This window comes from Oryzias melastigma, linkage group LG9 (assembly GCF_002922805.2).
Source record: "Oryzias melastigma strain HK-1 linkage group LG9, ASM292280v2, whole genome shotgun sequence".
In the NCBI taxonomy this organism is placed as follows: domain Eukaryota; kingdom Metazoa; phylum Chordata; class Actinopteri; order Beloniformes; family Adrianichthyidae; genus Oryzias; species Oryzias melastigma.
The window spans coordinates 7,912,306-7,934,162 of NC_050520.1; the positions used below are offsets into that span (position 1 = coordinate 7,912,306).

General features: G+C 36.5%; 1 protein-coding gene across 3 annotated transcripts in view; it reads left to right on the forward strand.

Annotated features, from left to right (window-relative positions):
- The window catches only part of rasgrf2b (Ras protein-specific guanine nucleotide-releasing factor 2b), a 52,288-nt gene that overhangs the window by 16,414 nt on the left and 14,017 nt on the right, over window positions 1–21,857 (forward strand). For all 3 annotated transcript variants that reach the window (XM_024275897.2, XM_036213632.1, XM_024275900.2), the window contains exons 2-15: window positions 3,231–3,337; window positions 5,956–6,103; window positions 9,419–9,508; window positions 9,596–9,732; window positions 11,383–11,499; window positions 14,774–14,853; window positions 15,480–15,673; window positions 15,757–15,866; window positions 15,941–16,059; window positions 17,631–17,791; window positions 17,874–17,940; window positions 18,364–18,500; window positions 18,819–18,901; window positions 20,186–20,434. In XM_024275897.2, the coding sequence (XP_024131665.1) occupies window positions 3,231–3,337; window positions 5,956–6,103; window positions 9,419–9,508; window positions 9,596–9,732; window positions 11,383–11,499; window positions 14,774–14,853; window positions 15,480–15,673; window positions 15,757–15,866; window positions 15,941–16,059; window positions 17,631–17,791; window positions 17,874–17,940; window positions 18,364–18,500; window positions 18,819–18,901; window positions 20,186–20,434 (1,799 nt within the window). The remainder of the gene's footprint in view (window positions 1–3,230; window positions 3,338–5,955; window positions 6,104–9,418; window positions 9,509–9,595; window positions 9,733–11,382; window positions 11,500–14,773; window positions 14,854–15,479; window positions 15,674–15,756; window positions 15,867–15,940; window positions 16,060–17,630; window positions 17,792–17,873; window positions 17,941–18,363; window positions 18,501–18,818; window positions 18,902–20,185; window positions 20,435–21,857) is intronic.

Consider the following 21,857-nt stretch of genomic DNA (forward strand, 5'->3'; position numbering starts at 1 on the left):
GGTCACAGATATTTATAATCTACAATTACCCCCCAATTCAGTTCAATCAAAAATTTGCAGTGATGTCCAATATTAAATAATTGTAATGAAAATAATATTGTCAGAGTTAGATTTTTGGGGTTGTTCAATGCTAAAAATGTATTTTTAGTATTGAAAAATAGCATTATCTTTTATCACTTAGCATTATCTTTTTAAAATTGCATACGATTTTAACAGCACATTACTGTCAGCAAAAAGGAGATGTAAAACATATTTTTTTCTGTTTCTTAAAAGTATCACAAATAATCTACTTTCCTACTTTTTTTGCTAAATAAATAAATAAAAAAAAGTTAGCCAATCAATGTTCATAAATAAAATATCTATCCTTTGAATAAAGTAATGATTTTTTTCAACATACGATACACAATAAACAGCAATTATTGAGAACTAGATTACACTTCATTGCAGCCAATTGCATCATATTAAACTGAAGTGAACTAAAACCGATTTATATTGTCATGGATTTTGATATAAAAAGAGCGTCCCTTATTAATAATAAAAGAAACTCCCTTAATTTATTATAAATATAGGTGTTTATCTAACATGTGAATCTCAAGAGGCAGATACTGCTTGAATAATTCACATCATGACTGAAGAATTCACTTTAAAACACTTCAGTTTACGGTAAAGTCTTTAACTTGTCACTTAACTGGACTAGAGTGCCTTCATTAAGAAGAAGTGGGTGTCCATATGTGTGTTTTTATTTTTTATAGCAACTCATCACGCGTACACATCCATGTGTGCATGAATAATATGAACAACAGCTGTGAAAGTGAAAATTACATACAGCTCTGGGTACTGACAGGGGACTGTAGGAACGAATCTGGGTGTTGCTGCTCATTCTGAGCCCTGTCATGACGGACAGGCGAGCTGTCAAGGGTGCTGCTCCTCCGTGCCCCGTGGGAGCCAACTCCTGCTCCTCTGAGCTGCAAAACGGGGTAAAAAAATCAAATAATTATTAACAAGAAAGTGTTCTTTTTAGTGTCTGCTGGATTTTAAAGAGATAAACAGCAGAACAACATTTTTATGATTGAATCATATAAAATATTTTTCCAGTCTGGTGGAAACTGCATGATAAACACATGAATGATGTTTATCATTAATGTGTGGATAGCGAAGTCTCAGCTTTAAAAAAACACATTAGCGAAAAATCTTTCCATCTCAATCTAAAGAGCATTTTCTTCTCATGTGTAAAATTGCTGGAGTGATCCATAAAAGCAGTAAATGAATGCAAACAGCACCACCAAGCAGAAAATGGAAGTGTAAAAAAAGCAACGGAAGCATCAGATGTTGTGTTGCCATGGTAATGTTATCTTGTTAGGTGGTGACACAATTTAGAAATACGTAGTGGGTTTGGAAATATTATGTAACGACTCCCTCTTCCCTTTGTGTCCCCGTCAGAGACTTTAAGAGCACAGATTAATGTAGACGCTGACAAATAATCCAGGCGGTGTATCGGAATTACAAATGCATTAAAGGAATAGAGATGGATGGCGTTCTATGTGTGTGTTTGTGTGTTTTATGAGTTCAATCCCAGCCCACTGCAGGGCTGAAGCCCGTCCATCCTCCTGCAGGGCAAACATCTCTCCTCTGGCCTTCATTTGGTTCACTTAGTTCTCACTGAGAGACACAAAGACATAAAAGTCTAAAGGGATGTGGAAATAGAAGAGGAGGAGGAGGAGGAGGAGGAGGATGGGGCTCCGACAGCAAGAGAAGAGAGGATGTTGGTGAAGCGGGACAGAGGAGGTGGAGTGGGATGATAGGTGAAGTGCAAACAGAGAGGAGGGAGCAAAATAAGTGGATGGTTGAAAAGAGGAGAAGAGAAGGGAAAATCCATGCCGAGTTCAGTGCTTTCTGTTTTTCTTGACTAAGAATAGTAGCTCTTCTGTTAACCCAGTGCCCCGGGACATGACTATTTAAATAAGAGCCTCTATCGCTTCACATGAGGCCCAGTGCTGTCCTGTAGTTGTGCCTGTGCTGGCAAGTGTCTGCGTACAGGAAAGTATTTTATAGGTGGTTTCATTTGTCAGGATAATAAGGGACAAGCGGAAATGCGTTTGAGGGGTAAGACAGAAACGGAGCCGGCTAATTGATGGTGACGATAATAAGCTGGTGGAGAACAGAGACGCAGACGTGGCTTGATGCTTCTTTTCAGTGAACAAATGACTGCTGAGTCTCAAACCTTTCCTTATCCTGTCTGTCTGTTTGCAACCTCCTTTTTTAAGAAGGGGACTCGATACTTTTATGCAGGAGGGAAGCAGGATGTGACAACTCTAAGACTCAAATGGTATTTTTGGTGTTTTTAACAGGTTTCTGTGGCATTTTACTCATGATGGAGGACATGTGAAGAAAATTAAGATTAAAAATTATTTTGAATGATGAGCAGATGAAAAAACACTGATAGAAAAAGCTTGTAGGTGTGATGAAGAAGCTCCTACAGCACCTGTCAAAGTCGAGGCCCGGGGGCCGGATCTGGCCCTGTGGGTAGTTACATTCGGCCCTTTTATTTTATTGTTATTAATGGTCTGATGTTATCTTGGCCTTATTTCTATTTTTGACAAAATGTATTTTTATAGAGAGTATGTTATTTAAAGTTTTTTTTTTATTGTGGAATAATATTTCTGCCTTTTTGTATTCATAGTTATGTTAAAAAGTTACGTTTTTAAAGTTTTAAAATATGTAGTGTTTGTGTGTTCTATAAATGTTTACCCTGTTCGGTCCACGACCTAAGGTGTGTTTTGAATTTTGACCCTCTGTGCGACTGAGTTTGACATCTCTGTCCTACGGCAAGCCACAAGCTCCCTGCTCCACTACATCCACAAACGTCTTCATTTTCCTCGTCTGAGTTGGCATTTGGCTCAAAGCTGTAAAGCTGGATAGCTCTGATATTATAGGTTAGGGTTGTGAAGGGCTGTATGCCCGCAGGAGAGGGTGTAAACAGATGGATGATGGGAAGTGGGGGCGGGCTTAGTCCACACCAACAGCCCTCCCAACATTAGAGGTGAATTTATGATTAACTACTGCCACTCAGCAAAAACTAGTGGAAAAAGACACTTTTGGTTCAAAACAGCAAAATCATGATTAAAAATCTGCTTTTCAATAGATCAACAGATGATCTGAGTTGGTCTTTCAGGGAAAACATATGTCCTGTCTAGTAGCAAGTAAAAAGCAGCCAATCTCTGTCTCCTCAGCACTACTTCCTCATTGTGTTTGGCCACGACGGACAGAAACCTCTGGAGCTGAGGACGGACGAGGAGAGTGAGTGCGACGAATGGGTGGAAGCCATCCAGCAGGCAAGGTACACACAGCACGTCCTGTAGGGGCAAATCCAGCAGTGAAACTGCCCTTCCCTGTTGGGTAATCGAGGAAAACCTCATCAACTCCTAAACCGAGGTGTTGGAGATTATGATTATGCTTCATTTATTACCAAATATTACTTAAAGTCCCAAAGTGTCACAGTAAAACTAAACAATTGAGCAAATCCAAACACAAAACAGATTTAAAAACACAAACAAATCACTATTTATCAGTCAATAAATAATGCAGTTAGTCTTTTAAACAGAATTGAAAATGCTTTGCAAAAACAAAAACTTTTTTATTTGGAGGTTAATTGTTTAATTAGAATTTTTGTTTATTAAAATTTACATTTATTTGAATATTGATTACTGATCATCCACTCCACCAGGAGCTGAAATCGTGTTGTATTCTTGTTTTTTGCTTTTTACGACTGTGTGAGTTATTGTAACTCTGACCTTTCAAACTTTGCTAAAGAAAATTTATTTACTGGTCTGACAACAGTTACTGAGCATCCTTTAACACTCTCAGTTTTTTATGCACATTTCTTTAAATTATTTTTGCTTTAAACCGCTACACATTCAGGAACACAAATGTGAGAGTTGTGATGTGATGGGGGCGGTCTTCTTTTTTTATGACACATCTGGGAAATTTAATGGAGTTGTACACTAACATAAGGAGTTTAACCTCAAACTAGTCAGTTGGAACCATTGACTGTAAATGAGAACTGGACTGACTGCCTCCCTACCCTCCAGTGTTCCAAATAGGAAGTCCAAAAAGCCCAAATCTCATAGACTTCGATAAAGAGAAATAAACATCTATTACTCATATTTTTCAGAATAACCATTCTTGCTCTGCTATCTTTTTTGTTCTTGAAAAAAAATTTAAATATATTTTTTCTTTATCGAAAGCTATTCAAGTTATAAACTGACCAATCAGATGCATGAATAAAAGGATGTTGCCCTCTAATCGAATGTTTCGAATCATTTGACTGTCAGTTTTTGTGTAGCCCACTTTCAAGGACTTCCAACAAGCTCACTCCTGATTGGAGAGAATGGTTGCCATGGAAAAGATGACTCAGACCGACTCGGACCAATCACTGCTTACTGACTATTTCTAGTGCAAACGTGGCGCCGTTGGTATCGCAAAAAAATTGTAACTGAAATGACTTCATTTGTTGGCGCTGGAAAAAAGTCAGCTTCTTTGGCAAAGGTCACACTCACTCAGTCCAGTTCTAATATACAGCCAGTGGTTGAAACATAAGCTGTTCTACACATTATGCAGGTAGGTTAGAATAGGAAGCTAAACAGAAAATGTATGCAAATAAAAAACAAAACGTGGTAGAAACACATCACAGCTTGTTGACTCAAAGCTCAAAAATCTATTTTTATCACTATTATTATTAATGAATTGGAACTATTTCAATGTACTATTTTTCTTTAATATACTTTAACAACTTTTTTGGTTATTCACTATGTGTGACCCTGTAGAAAAAAGAAGTCAAAACACTAATTTAGCACAAAATACTAAATCTATAAAATGCTCTGAAGTTTTTTTACAAAATAATTACAAGAAATAAAAATTATACAGAAAATTAAAAGCTGATATGAAAGCAACATAGGAGCAGAAGTACAGAGGAGCTGCTGGAGAGTGGATTACTCTGAAGGCATTGAAGTGATGTAAATATTATTATGATACTGTGCCTTTTTGCTACTTTATCCACTAACTTTCAGCTTCTGACTTTAAAACTTTTCCCTATTGTTTGAGTTAGGAAGCCCCTGTTGTTAAGAACAATCTGTTTTTTTTCCATCATTTTTTCAATTGAATGATTAGTGCTGTCATGCATTTAATTAATCATGACTTGTAATTAATTAATTGATTTTAAATGTAATTATTTTAAACCCAAAAATGGATGTGAAAATCCTCATTTTGAGATATATTCATTTCATTATTTTCAGTAACACATCCAGTTACAACAAAACTGACTTTATGAAGTTTTCTTAAGATAACAGACTTCCAACTTTACTTTTACACTAACAAGGGGTAAATTTTTCAATTTTAAACATTTAAGAAAAAACAAAGCGCAAGAACAAGAACAAAAAAATTCCAAAAAATCAAAAAAAATTGACCACAAACTCTGTAATAGTACCATAATACATGTTGACATACTTAATTTCAAAGTTTACCGTCCCATGCCATCAGCTCTCCACCTACCTCTTTAATTTATGATAACGCAAACTTGTCAGACTTTATCCCTTACTTAATAGATCATTGCTGTGGCGTTGTGTGTTTGTTTGATTAATTCTGTGAAGAACTACAAAGTTGTGGATTGATGACATCACAGCAGGAACATACAAGCTACATACGCAGCGGTATACAGACATCAAGACATACAGTGGGACCACATTTTCATCTGAGTTAAAAATGTTTTAATGCAAATAAACACTTTTTCATATTTAAGAACACGACAATAGTTCTAGATTAAAAATGAGATTAGCAGGATTTTAAAATATATTTTCTGTAATTAATTAAACGCAAGTACTGTGATATTTTGACATCCCCAGTATTGGTTTTGTATTGCTTTGCATTACTCTGAGTATGTTTTTTTTGTTCTTTTCTTAGTTATTCTGACATCATCATTGAGAGAGAAGTGCTCATGCAGAAATACATTCATCTGGTTCAAATCGTGGAGACTGAGAAGGTGGCGGCTAATCAGCTGCGCACTCAGCTGGAGGATCAGGACACCGAAATCGAAAGGCTCAAGTCAGAGGTACAGAGTTCCTCCCTCACACACAGAATGGATCTCAGAAGAATAACTCTACCAATTTAGTTTTAGTCAGTACTGTACACCCGATTCATTTCAAGTCAGCAACTGTACTCCCTTTTCTCTCACTGCATTGTTTTCTTGTTTACACCAAACCATGAATATTCTTGAAGGGGTTTTGTTGAAGAGAAACGTCGGAGCAGACAGCATTTCAGCCTTTCTCTGTCTGATTTAGTGCTTTTAATTAAAACAATCCCTTTGCTGCACAGTTGGTTAGGCTGTGCTGTGAGAGAGACGCTGCCGTCTCTGCTCCCTCCGCCGCTACAGCTTGATGTACAAATCACTTTGAATGGAACTGAGGGACCAATTTTAGGAACTTTCCATTACAGAGGCCAATCACAACAAAACCAAATCAAACAAGACACAAGTCTCAAGGATTTCAACTGCGAAAGCCATTTCAGGAGGACTCTTGACCTCCTCCCACACGCCCCTGAACCGCATTATAGATCAGGAAGCAGCTAGGAGGATGAGGCATTAACAAGGTAGAATATGATTACACTCTTTTGGAAATTCAGAGAAACATTTTTGCAGTTTTTCCAGACAGCCAGTGACCATGAGGCCTTGCATAAAAACACAAAGCAAGTAAGAAAAAAAATGAATGCAGGTACAGAAAAATGCTTTTTCAAAATAGAAATCATAAATATTTAGATGTTAGCTCGCATATTTTATATACTGAGCAGGTAAACTCTGTAGCAAAGGTTATATTAGTTCCCCTGAAAAATATGCTCTTTATTTGTGAGTTTTTTTTAATTCCATGCAGTCGACTTTAACATCCACTCTTTTACCCAGTCTGCCCACACACTCTTCTGATTACTCTCCAGCCATGAATCAGATGCAGAGAGATCCAAGAAGAAGCATATGTTAACACCTATGTATACTTGCATACCGATAGGTCTGCATTGTGCGGGTGATTTCTCATGACTGTGCTTATGGCAGTGAAGAAGTGGGCGTCTAGGGTGCTCAGTCACCTCTGAGTGTAGGAAGAGAAGCCCAGCGCTCGATAGAGGCTCACCATCAGCCTCCTGCAAACAGCCACGCTTATTGAAAACGGCCCGTTTCTGAGCAGCTGTCAGTGCGCCATAAATCCACCGTCATGCTCGCGCATAAAACACAACAGACCTCTGCAGAAGGAGTCTTCTGTTTTTCCAATAAAGACAAACCACAAACCATTAGTTTTTAATAATTATATCAACAAAATGAATATTTTCTCCAAAAAAAGCAAGAGTTTGCAAGCTTGTGGATCACCTTTTAAAAAATATGCTCATGAATGACTATCAGTGAAAAATATACGTATATAGAATTAGTTATGCTAATTGAAATAGCATTGACTGCATATTGAAAACTGGACTGAGTAATGTGCGTTCATACCAAATGCGATTCATCTGAATCTACATTTCCAAAATTGAGTGCCCAAGAAATTTCCCTGAAGTCTTTGCAAAAAACCTCACTACATTACTACAATATAGACCACAATGCATTGGTTTCAACAATTTCTGCGAAAAATTATTTAAATGTATTTTTTAAACAAAGGCATTAAGGTTTTCATCATCAGAACAAAGTTGAGTCATAAATAGATGTTCTAAAATGTACGTATTGATTCGATTTTCCCTTTGTAAAGTCTGTCATGTAATACATGTTTAAAAAAAAGGAGAGAGCATAGTGTCTGAATTGCTTTTAGAATACAGTTCACTATTAGTCCTCACTATATAGTTTTTTAGTAGGTAGGGAATAGGGTGGGAATTTGGACATAGCCTCAGGTTGTCCCTGAATTCCTCATTACTCACTGTTTACTGCGTTTGCCATTTTGTAGGACTGTCCCTTTTATTTTTCCAAGTTTTTAACTTCAGAACACAGTGGATACATAAATAGTCTTCATAAAATGTTTACATTTTTTAGGTTTTACATTGGGAAATTTGTCCAAAAAAATTCGTAAAAAAATTCAAAAGTAATGAGTTTTGTGTCTGAATTGCTGATTTGTGTCAACTCAACAATTGTATGTACAGGGAAAAACGTTTATATTTTTGTTCCCCAATTTAAATCCTCTGCAGATGTCCCACATGAATGACCAGACGGCAGCTTGCTAGCCCTTCTTGATGCACAGAGACTTGATTGCGACTGAATTGTGGTCTGAGCTGCAGCTGTCTCCAGGGCTGTTTGCTTAGTGTTGTGGACAGCTGTTAACATTCCCATTGTTGTTTGTCCCAACTCATTTGTGTCAATAATTGCTTAAATAAACATGCAGTTGGTTGTATGTGCAATTTTGGTTTTGAGGATGAAAAAGTATTTTTTGGAGCAACAAGTGTGGTGGACATTTTTCCTTCCTGTGAGCTGAGATATGATCTCATTTGCTGGAGGCAGTGAGGAAAACATCTGCCTGTGTAATTGGACTGCTGATGATAAAAAAGGATTAAACTTTAGGAGCTGTTGTGCTGTTTGCAATCCATCTTACGCTTGTGTTTGTTCGCTAATGTGTGTGGCTCAGTGTTTATGAATAATTAAACCCAGTAGCTACTGTAACTGTCAGCCCTCGGCGGAGTTGCTCTTCCATTTGTAGGATGGCTCCGATGAAGGCTTTAATGAAGAATTGTGTCTGGAAACAACTTTGCTTTTATCTCAATATGCAAGGATATGGCAATGTAGAAAAGTAAAACTAAACGGGTAAAAGTAATGTAATGCTGGAGGTGATGACATCACAGAAACAGACATATTTGAGGCTTTTATTGTGAAGTTTTTGATATTTTCCCACTTTCAGTTTAAAAACTAGAAGCATTTTTAAAATAATTGATAGTTTGATAAATCAATACTTTTTTTAAAAAAATGATTAACCTTTAAATAAGTCTGGAAATTGTGTGAATACTTGTGCTGCTTTTGAAAGCCTTAATTTTCTATCTGCAATGCACAGAGAGCCAGCCCCTCACTTCTCTGAATGAAGGCAACTGTTTGTTAGTGACAAGAAAGTCTGATTACAATCTGTTGAAAACGATTCACTGAGCATGCTCTGAGCAGTCCATTAATACGGCTGAGACTTCAAATCATGTCTGTGTTTGAACAGATTTTGTTTTTCTACAATAAAAACTCCAGTATAGTTTTAAAAAAATCTTTTTAAATTTAATAGGGTGCAATATTTGGACAGAAACCTCCTTAAAAAGGATAACTTTTCATCATTACAGAAACATGCTTTGTTAAAGAAGTAATCAAAAATCTGGGTGGATCATCTCTCTCCTTCTATCTCATCACTGATCTCATCTCTTCTCTCTGAAGATTGTGGCTCTGAACAAAACAAAGGAGCGCATGAGACCTTATCATGTCTTCCACGAAAACGACGACCCCGACATCAAGAAGATTAAAAAGGTAACGAATCAGCTGGACATGTGTGCATTTCTGCGTGCCGCACATCCATGTAAAGATTTTGTCGTTTGTGACCTTTTGCATCTGCAGGTGCAGAGCTTCATGCGAGGCTGGCTCTGTCGCAGGAAATGGAAGATAATCGTTCAGGACTACATTTGCTCCCCTCATGCTGAGAGCATGAGGAAGAGGAACCAGATCGTCTTCAACATGGTGGAGGCAGAGACTGAGTATGGAAATCTATTTTGCCCAGAGCAAGCATCGCAGACTGTAGCCCCATTGTCCCTTTGGCGCCATTATTTCACTTAGGAAGCATTTATTCTCTAGTTTCTGATCGGTTAAGGATAATTATAGTTTCTCTCTTCATGTCATTAAGTTTTTATTAGATGCTGATTTTCTCCATCAGTGAGTGAAAAGTAAATTCAAACAGAAAAAACATCATAGGACTATTCTAGTATGTGACAAAAGATTATTCCTGTCATAATTCCTCTGATGTAGTTTCTTAGTAACTCCCCGTTTCAGTTGTAATGCGACTCCAGCCACTGATTGACTATAGCCACTAGGAGCAAACAGGATGCTGATTGGCTGATGAAAATAGTGTTTTTAACATGCTCTTGTGGGATTTTTCTCATGATGGAAGACATGTATTAAGAAAATTAAGCTCAATATAACATTTCTGAAGTTTTTCTTTTTTTTTAAATCATGTATCAGGATCAAAAGAAAAAAATGTAGTTTGAAAAAGAGCTTATTTGTGGGATATAAAATACACTTGGCGGGCCACAAGCTCCCTGCTTTGAGCTCAGCAACAGGCAGGGGAAGAGGGGGCGGGGTTGCTCTGCACCATTATTACAGCTTAGAGGTGAATCTACAATGAACTATTGCCGCTCTGCAGAAACTATATCCTAGAAAACGACACATTTTGGTTGAAAATGGCACAATCATAATTAAAAGACCACCGGAAACGCTTTTAAAATAGATCAAAAGATGATCGGAGTGGGACTTAAAGATACATTTAAGATAAAACTTATCTCATACTCGCCATATATTCAGAAATGTTTCATTAAAGCAAAAACACAAAGAATAATCAAAATGGTTTGATTTATTGAATAGATTATTCATTTTTTTTGTCCGGTTGAAACAAACAAACTGTATTCTACAACTCGTAACTAAGATGCAGTATTGTGTGAAAATAGGCAAATTAGTGGCAATTTACACCAGGAATAACAAAGAGTCGGTTTGTGAGCTGTCATGTTTCACATTTAAATTCGGTGCAGTTGTCTTCAGATTTGAATGGCTTCATATTTCATGCTGAGGAGCATAGAGAACGGTAAATCTTAACTTTTACCATAAATCAGCCACAGTTACAAAAGCTGCATCACATGGACAACAAATAAAGAACTTTTGAGAAGGATTAGACACAGGTTTGTGACACAAAATCATCTTAATCTTGAATTATTTAAGGACACAAAGGCAAGGTTCAGTAACTCATAGGTGTAAATTAAGAAGAAGAAGAAGAAATGTTATTTATGTAGCAATTTTCATAAGTAAAAACCACAAAGTGCTTTACAAGACATAATTAAAAATACAAAACAAATGTGATAAAATAAATAAAATAGCTTAAGTTAAAAATAGAATAAATGTAAAAAACTGTAAAAGGCAGTAAACAGATGAGAGTTAACAAAATATTTATATAAAATTTTACCATTCTGAATCTTTTTAATAAATGGTATCTATAGAAACACAAATATAATATTTTACTAAAATTCTACTAATGTAATATTATAATATTCTACTTTATCTAGTACTGAAATGTACATTCAGATAAAAAAATGTCTTTTTTTCATTGATTTTGTTTGTATTTTCTCTGTTTCTGACTGCAGGTATGTCCACCAGCTTTCTATCCTAGTCAATTGTTTCCTCCGACCTTTAAGAATGGCGGCCAGCTCCAAAAAACCCCCCATCAGTCATGACGATGTGAGCAGCATCTTCCTCAACAGGTATGAACATCCACGGAAATGTACTTTTATGTGACTAAAAAAATTTTTTTTTTCATTTTAATCTTTTAAACAACAAATTAAAGACCACGATGCAGATTATACAATATAATTAAATATCACATAAGAGTATATTTAAACTTTAATCTTGAGAAAAAAAATAGTTATCCAATTAATGCATTAAGCCAAATTGAAAAAAGCAAAAGACTAATTTGTAAAAATAAAGGAATAATTAAACATTTCAACTAGTGCTGATGACGATTCGATTCATATCATTATTTGTGATTACCAATCAGATTCTTTGTCAGTCTTGATTCATTCAAACAAACCTATTCGATCTGATTCACTGACCAGTTTGACTCAAATAAATACTTTGTACTGAACAGTGCAGATAAAGTCTTCCAGAATCATTGAATTTCTTTGAAGAAATGTAAATTATAAATGTGTACAAACAAGTAAACAAGAATTAATGTCAAATCTATTGACATTTTATCTTCATAAAGTTCAACCCATTGTTGTTTTTCCACATCAAAATCACACAAACAGAAGATTCTACGACACCGCATGGTTTCACACACTGGACTGTCATGATGGATTGATCGTGTTTTTCTGCTGTCACATGTGTGTTTGCTGTGATGAAATTGGGTCGTTTTATGTTATAGTAAAATAAACCTACCATGTCTCAATCCAAATGGTATTTTTCAAGATCTATCATCCATTTAACTCATTTTGAGATTATGTTTTTAATAGAATAGATCAATTCTGTCTCAGACAGATCTGGATGGATTATAGAAATCAGTTCATCAAATATTCATCACATTCCTGGTTAGTTCTGTTTAGAACTTCAATGTCACACTTTGATGACATCACAGCAGTGAACAGGGACACCAGGCCTTCACCGAGAGCAATGTAAGACAAGTCTTTAACTAAATTCAAATCAAACGTTCATGCAATTTAACAGTTGTGCCTTTTCTTTTTCATATTTGAGAACACAACAATAGTTAAAAATAAAAAATAAGATTAACACACACAAAAAAATTCTAATTTGTCTATAATTAATTAATTATTAACGAGTAATGCAATACTGGGAACCCCTAATTTTAACATGTCTGATTAATTATAAATTGCTTTTATTAATGTGAAAAGTATAGTTTTACTAGATGATAAAATATAATTTTAGATCATCTGTGAAAAAAAATGTTAATTTATCTTTATTTGTTATCTTTATTTAAAATGTTTTGGGGAAAGTTTGACTTTAATCAAAGCTTAAATAACTTAATAAATTACAATTACAGGATTTTGGATTCTTGGCCATATAGAATAAAAATTTTGGTCCACCAACTGATCAAAAAGATTGACACTGAGAACGTCTTGTGTTGGATTTTTGCACACACAAGCAATACTATATATCAATTTTTGACCACAAGCGCACACATCCACACAATCAAACAATCATACAAACACAAATTATGACTTCATAAAGCTTCAAACGCATGTTTGTTCAGAGCAACAAATCTACCAGGTAAAAGTTTTACAACCCCCCAATTATCCAAGTTATTTCTCCCAGTCCAAGTCTGGTGAAATAATAAAATGGAACAAAAATAACTTATTTTTCTAACTTTTTCTGACAATTAGCAGTGAAAGAGAGATAGAACTTCACTCAAATATTTAGAAATTGTACCAAGAAATTGTGCAAATAAAGTCAAAGTGTCAGAGAGTAGAGTTTCTTTTACTATCACAAGGTGTTCAGAAACGTCTGGAAGAGGAGCTGCTGCAGAATCCAGGATGGTGAGTTCTGGCGTGCGCCTCTTCAGTCAGAGGTTCATCTTATAAAAAGATCTGAACCTCTTTGAACTGTTTGGGATGAGCTGCACAGACGAGGGGAAGCATAACAAACCACAAGTCTCAAACTTTTTGGGAAACTTCTGCACAAGAAAATTGCTTTTCAAAGGTAGTTTTCATTTGAATTACTTAAAATATTATATGTGTATAACTATAAAAAGTAGCCATGGTTTGGGCTTGTTTTTTACATTTTGTACACTAAATTTGTTCAAAAACTTGTCTCCAATTTTTTATTTTTTGCTTGAATTTTTTATTTTAGAGTTCAATCAGAAATAAAGTGCTCAAAGTGTTTGGGTTAGTGTTCTAAAACTTTTGGTTGGTAGTACCTGTACAACCAGCTCATGCACCAGCGCTGTGGATTTAATAATTACTATTTCATCTTCCTTAACATAACTGCTGATGTACAGGTATTGCAATGATTTCTGTCTTTTTACATTTAAAAAACATTGTTGCAGACGGACAAATGTGTTTGTTTTCAAAGTGAACAAAACTTGGTGCCAGAAGTCACTGGCCAGTATTGACAACAATGCAAATATCATACAAACAAAGAATAAATGGTCAAAAACCATTAAAATACAGTAGCAATATTAGTTTTTGAAACTATACCTGGTTATTTAAAGTGTAACAAAACAGTGTAGTAACACTACTTTAAAAATGTTACTGACTAATATTTAAGTTTTGTGGAACTGACGTGATGCATAGACTGGTAGCACAGACGGCATGCTAACTTTAAGACTGAAATGTTTATTTATTTAGATTTGGACTGGACATTTGCAAAGTTGGTTAAAAAAAAATAATATTTTTTGGCAGTTTTAGCAGAAATTTGGAGCAATATGTTACCTCTGAATGTAATTTCTTACCTTTGTTGTGCGTTGGAGTGTTAGAGACACACAATGGTGTCGTATCTTGATCTCGTGGGTTCTTTTTTTTACTCTTTTTTTCTTCTTTTCTATAATCCACCCTCTGTGTTGCTCAGACTTACCAAGCTGTTAACATGGCACATGCTTCATGCTGTTGTATTATCTGGCAAAAGAAAAAAATATAAATTAATTTTTCATTTCGTTTAAATTTCAGTTGACTTAATGTGGGCTGTTTGGGTGTAAACTAAGCAGGTGGTGGTTCATGGATGCTGCATCACAGTAGGTGATCTTGTTACAGGCTAAACTCAATTCCTGAAGGGGGTGGCCCACCTAAAGAGCCTCCTGACCCGCGTGTACCCTCACATCCACACTGATTACTGCGATTTAGAATGGTTAGAGCCAAATAAAGGAATAGGAATTGGAAAGGATCTTAAAAAGTGCTACTTCCTCCCACAGATTTATATATATCATTTCCTAAAATCACTCTTTAAAGCCTATTGATAGGTTTGACTTCTAAGCTTCTAATGAAGGAATTGAGTATATTTAGCACACATGTGCACTGTGTGTGTTTTCAGTGAGACCATCATGTTCCTACACGAGATCTTCCACCAGGGCCTGAAGGCAAGGATAGTCAACTGGCCAACCCTGGTGCTGGGTAAGCTGTCACCTGACCTCACACACGGCGCACACTCAGGTGATCCTCCACGTTTCTCAGTCAGACGTCAGAGTTCAACGTCACGCTGCCAAGTCATGCACACGCATGTGCTCCTATCTTAATCTGGTGCTGGCAGTCTCATTGTCTCGACAGGCAGTGACCACCCGGGCCAGCAGATGCCCCCTAATGTCACCCCTAAACCGCATGCCTCTTAACAGAAAACGAGGAGACAGATCAGGCAGCAAATTACTCTGACAAATTCAAAAGGAGACGAGTTTGATGGTTAAATATATTGACTTGACTTTTTGCTTTAGGCTCACAATGAGTGTAGACTTTTAATCAACCACATTTTTTTGTATAATCAATTATTATTTTGGTTAAAATCTTGTGTTTTATGCTTATTAAACCCACTAAATTAGTGTGCTTTTGAATTTTGTTCTTACAAAATACAAAAGCACAACTCTTAAATAAAATAGACTATAAACAGTGAGCAATCATTGTCATCTTCTTATATTTACAAATTAAATTCTATCTATTTTTTAGTGTAAAGAAGAGTTGAGACAGTATAAGAACAGTTACTAAAGCAAAATACTCACATATCTGTCTTGTGTCTTCCTTTGTTCAAGCCGACCTCTTTGACATTCTGCTGCCGATGCTAAACATCTATCAGGAGTTTGTGCGCAACCATCAGTACAGCCTGCAAGTTTTGGCCAACTGTAAGCAGAACAGGGACTTTGATAAGCTGCTGAAGCAGTACGAATCCAACGCGGCCTGTGAGGGACGGATGCTGGAGACCTTCCTCACGTACCCCATGTTCCAGGTAAACCCAACAGCAGTGGAATCATATGAAATCACATTTCAATTAACCATTTTTTTTAACGATGTTCTTTTCCCCCCAAAAAGATTCCTCGTTACATCATCACCCTGCACGAATTACTAGCCCACACTCCGCACGAACATGTGGAGCGTAAGAGTCTGGAATTTGCTAAATCCAAATTGGAGGAATTGTCCAGGTATGTACGAGGATCGTTAGTGCTTATGACCTAAAAGCGTTAAAGGAAAATAATCTGTTTTTGTGGATTTTCAGAGTGATGCACGATGAGGTGAGCGACACAGAAAACATCCGGAAGAACCTGGCCATAGAGAGGATGATAGTTGAGGGATGTGATATCCTTCTGGACACCAGCCAGACTTTTGTCAGGCAGGGTAAGTTTACCTTAAAATCCCCCTCCGATGAAAATCCTGTTTTTTTAGTTTTTAACATGTATGCGTGGTGTTTTTCTTATGAAAGAGAACAAATGTAATACAAAATCCTTTCGTTTTTGCATTTCTGAGTATTTCTCCTTTTAAATCGGTCAATCAAACTGTTGCAGAAAGGCTATCATAATCAGACAGGGGGGATTTGGGGCGGGGCTGCTCAGCTCAGCACCAAAAGCCACGCCCCCTCAGAGGAGATTATGGAAACAGAGGAAAAAATGCCTTTTTAAGACATTTAGGTTGTGGGATTTTGGTTAAAAACTTCACAATCATAATTAAAACACTACTTGGCACTTTTCTTTGAATAAAAAATATTGTCATGGGGGACTTTAACAAATCCTGCTTTACACCTGAAACAAATCCATGCACAGTCTATTTATAACTTTTTCATGCAAGAATTAATTTCCAATTATAAAGAAAAATATTCTTCAGTGCTTTTCCAATCAAGGTAATGCTAAATTATGTGGAGTCTTGGATTAAATGGTATGTACTGTAGTAAATTACTGATTTATGACACAAAGGGGTTAACAATATTAGTGTATTTTTTTTTCTTTTTTTATAATTTATGAGGTTTGTTCCTATGGTATTTGCATGGACCAGTGGTGGATTCGACGCAATTCTAGTTTTTCTATATCTCACCCAGTTAGATTTTTTTCAGATCTAGCCACAAAAGACATTAAAATTCAAATTGCAAAGACATTCTTCAAGCTGCCAAAGTCTGATAATCCCTCACGAGTGTACTTGGAGAACTTGTGGAGCCACAGGTTGCAGACAGCAAAGCCTGTGAGTCGCTCTGAGGGTCACATTTATCTAGAGCCCCCACAGTCCAGATCAACTTCTTTGGAAGTTTGGGTAAATGCCTTCTTGAGCTCTTTGTCAAATTCCTAAAGCTCTTAAGCTGGTTGGCACATTGTTTTCCTGGAAAAGACTGCTGCGGTGCCTTGGTAAATGGCTCACACTTATATGTGCCTTTTTTAACCTCCACTAAGATACAAAGTCTACTTAACACACCTTGCCAAATCCAGCGGAACGGCCAGAATTTTTTTTTTTTTTTTTTTCGGTGTGAAGTAGTAACTCAGACTCAGTTTAACCTGCAGATGTTCAATTGTTTGTATTTGACTCTTGGGGGCTGCTTTAAGAGAAGTGGAATTGGATGAGAACTATCGGTACAATGTGGAACTTTTCTGTTTTTCCTGTATAAAAGTGAGAGCCTTTTCGAAACACTAGTCCTCAAATCTCACCAAAACACCGATGACAAAAAGACAATGAAATGTTTCTTACCTATTACTGTTTAAAAATAATATTGTCAGTCTAATCAACCTGCTTACTCCAATCCCCGGCGTCTTTTACAGTCGTCTTTGACTACAGGACACATGTCTAGAAAGTCTGTGTGCATACATTTGTCTTAAATGTTTCCTCACACATCTTTTGGCCGCTGCTAATGCTGGCTGCACACCGCCCGCAGCTTAGTGTCAGCTTAATGAAATGAAAGGTAATCCTGTGACCCTCCTGCTCAACAGGCTCTCTGATCCAGCTGCCATCAGTGGAGCGAGGGAAGCTCAGCAAGGTCCGTCTGGGATCTCTGTCTCTGAAGAAAGAAGGAGAAAGGCAATGTTTTCTTTTTACCAAACACTTTCTCATCTGCACTCGCAGCTCTGGAGGAAAGCTGCACCTTCTTAAGGTGACTGTTGTGTGTGTAGCTTAGCCAAATGGATGTTGTTTCCTTTGGTGTAATTCTTCGTTGTGTCTCTTAACTGCTGCAGCAAGGTGGAGTCTTGTCCCTGATCGACTGCACTCTTATAGAAGAACCAGATGCCAATGATGAGGAGTGTGAGTTTATGGCAGGAAATAGCACGCTTCCTGCGCCAACATCTCTTATTGGTCTATTTAAACACTTTCCTCGTCACGAAGGTTAATTAACTGTCAAACCATAAGTGCTAAGAAATCACTTCCCTTTAAATATCAGATGCCCACCCCTGTAAATGTCAGCTTTTGATCTTTAAACATCACAGACCTGTATTTTTTTCCTGTGTTTTATTTCTGTGGAGACCTATAACTACACACACACAGGTAGCGGGCGGTCACATGCTTGTGCATGCTTGCCCTTGTTTTGCTTCAGGGATGTGGAAAAGAAGATAGCAACTCTGGTTAATTAACCTTCTGTCCTCGTGTGTGGTGGATGAGCACAATTATGTCATTTTGACTTTATTATTCATTCATTTTATCTGAAGAATAATTCCGTTTGTGTTACAGCTAAAGCTGGTGGGCAGGTGTTTGGTCAGCTGGACTTCAAGCTGGTCGTAGAGCCGTCGGACTTGCCTGCGTTCACCGTGGTGTTGCTGTCACCTTCACGGCAGGAGAAGGCAGCTTGGACCAGTGATATTAGTCAGGTATTACACAAAACAACACATGCAGACGCAACCTCAGAATAACGAGAATAGCATTTGTCCGCTGGGTGTTGAGAAGACTTGGAGATAAACAAACACAGACTGTAGTGCAGATCCCAAGGGCTGAGCTCTTCTCTTCCCCACATCAGTTCTTCACAAACAGGCTAGCACCATTCAAGCATGTCATGCTACATTAGTTCCTACATTTTACTTTTTAATATCTTTAGATTTATATTTGTTCCCATTAAACTCTGAAAACTTGGTAAAAGTGGACATTCATGATCTGACGGAATGATTCCTTTCCTTCATTTGTCTCCACAGTGTATAGATAATATTCGCTGTAATGGCTTGATGACAAGTGTTTTTGAGGAAAACTCCAAAGTGACCGTGCCTCACATGATCAAGTAAGTATTTCCGCTTTGGTAGAGAGCAGCAGCTTTCTCTTCATGCCATTTACTGATTGTAAATTGTAAAGATTAAAAACTAACCCAAAAAAGGAAAAAACTTGGCTTTTTGTACCAATGCGTACTAAATTCCTCTCAAAAAATAGTAAGAGATGTATCATTTTAATGTTTTTACTTAACAATAAAATTCCAAATTATTTATTTCAAACAATCAGATTGCCTAAAAGGGATTGAGGGGAAACGAACTTATATAATCGCACCCTGGCTTGACCTTACAATTTCCTTTATGTGAATCATCATTATCTGGTTGATAACTTGGGATCAAATATTTATATCTCTCCAACACAAATTCAGTTTATTAGGAATTCTCAAGTAACATTAAATCACATGGGTGTGTAAGTAGATATAACACTATTTCAGGACTGGAGAGAACTTGGAACACACGTCTGCTCGTAACCAGGGACTGGGAAAAAAAATAAATTGTCCCAAAATTTAATAGGAAAAATAGGAAAAATCTTACTTTTAATATACAATTTATGAAGGCCAAAAATAGAAATATCAGTAAATATATTGACCATTGACCAAATGTTTATGTTTAGGGAGTAAAAAAAAAGAAAACACTTATGTGTTTGCGCAACATTAATGGTCATTTTCACCTGTCATTTTATTGTGAAATGCTGAGTAAACATGCAGGCAATTTCATGGAAATACAAAATTCTTATAACAAATATGTATTGAAAATGTTATCTTTATGCTTATCCTGTTTTTTCTTTAGTGAAATCCCTAGTTTAAGAAATTTCTAGAACACTTTTGCTATAAAAGTTACACCATAACTTTTACCAGGTAATTTTTACCGGGTATAATATACTCAATAATTAGTATTTTTTTATTAAAAATAGATCAAAATATAACAACACATGACAAATTAGAGTAGTTTTGGTTTTATTTTAAACGGTGGTAGATGTAACAAAATGCAAAATAAAAACATAGGAAAACATGCTTGAAAATGATAGAAAAATCAGGAATTTGAGAACAAAAAAATTCATAAAAAATATTGATCATGGAGATCTGGTCTTTGGTCCGCCCATTGTGAGGTTTTATCCAGGGACCCATGACCCTCAGAAACACATTGAAAATCCTGTAAATACTTTTGCACGGGTGAAAATCACTTTTGACAGTGCTCTAGGGTTAAGCTTGACTTTTTTTTTGCCGTAACTTTTTCTTGCATAGCAACCTGGCAATCACCCATGCGTGGTTATGTGTGTGTACGTGTGTACCCATCAGATCTGATGTGCGCCTCCATAAAGATGATGTTGACATTTGCTTCAGCAAGACGCTCAACTCCTGCAAGGTCCCCCAGATCCGCTACGCCAGCGTGGAGCGGCTGCTGGAGAGGCTGACCGACCTGCGCTTCCTCTCCATAGACTTCCTCAACACCTTCCTGCACACATACAGGATCTTTACCACGGCAACGGTGGTCATGGACAAACTGGCTGACATCTACAAGAAGCCCTTCTCCTCCATACCTATCAGGTCTTTTTTGTTTTTAAATGTATGCATAGATACTGACAGGGACAAAAGGGTATATGAGTCTTAGTAACATTTTTGTATACTACAAAAATGTACTATAAATGTTCTCTCCATTAACATCAAGTAGTCTGTTTCTGTTTTACAGTCTGCACATTTATCTTTAACCCTCAGTACTCTGTGCACTCACCGATGAGTTTACTAGTGACAAAGTTTGACTTAGTAATATTGCAGATTCCCCATTCATTTAGTTTACATTTAACTTTAATGTAAATAGTTAAAAGCAAGTTTTTAGCTTCGAAATTTTAGGTTTAAAGTCCCACTCTGGCCACTTTTTCTCTGTTTTCAAAGTGTCCCCTGTGGTTTTTTAAACATGATTATGCTGTTTTAGGCCAAAATAAAATTAAAAAAGACAAATTTTCTAGGACATAGTTTCTGTAGAGCGGCAGTAGTTTATTAGTAATTTGCCTCTGAGTTGGCGTGGAGTAGGCCCGCCCCCGTTTCCCATCATCCATTTGTCCACACGCTCTTCTGCCAGCTTACAGCCCCTTACAACCTCAACCTAACCTAACTGGTGCAGCAAAAATGGCGAGCAATATTGGAGCTGCTCATCTGCTTGAGACAGCTCCCAGCCAGCAAAGCCCTTTAAACCTTATGGGGAACGCTTGGCCTTACTGGCTGGGATGCCAGCTCAGATGAGAAAAACAAAGACGCACATGGATGTATTTGTATGAGAATGTATTATTTACGTTGCAAATACGCCCTTTTGCCAAGCATATTTTGTTAATGCACAACAATTTTATTTAAGAAATGTAATTTTGCGCTTAATTTTTTTGATATATGTCCTCCATCATTGAAGAAATGCTAAAAGGACATTTTAAAAACACAATTTTCATCCGAGTGGGTCTTTAAGCAAACATAACAGGAGTTATGACACATAATTGTGAAACCACCTGGAACATTTCATGTGGATTTATCTGATTTCTTTAAAGATTTTCCACATTTGATCTTTGGATTTATGTATTTTTCTTTTATCTATACATTTTATGACTTTGTTATAAAACATAAAAACAGTTTGATTTCAATTTTTGATGTTAAAAATTACCAGATTTACAAATTGGAAACTAGGTTTTTGTATAGTTTTAGGTTTATTGTGTAGTACATTGAAAAAATATTTGCAAAAGAAGACACTTGGGTTGTACGAAAAATATATGTAGCAATTATTACTCAAAGTTGCTTTAAATATAAATAATAAGAGCAAAAATGTTAATAAAAAAGGTCCCAGACTACTAAGGGTTAAATACCTTTTTAGATGCTTTACATGCACACATACAAAATAAAACATTTCTTATTAGGATTTGTTCCTTCTGGTCATATATTATTATGAACTTCCTGTCTGACTTTGTCTTCTTCTCCTTTAAGCAAAGGT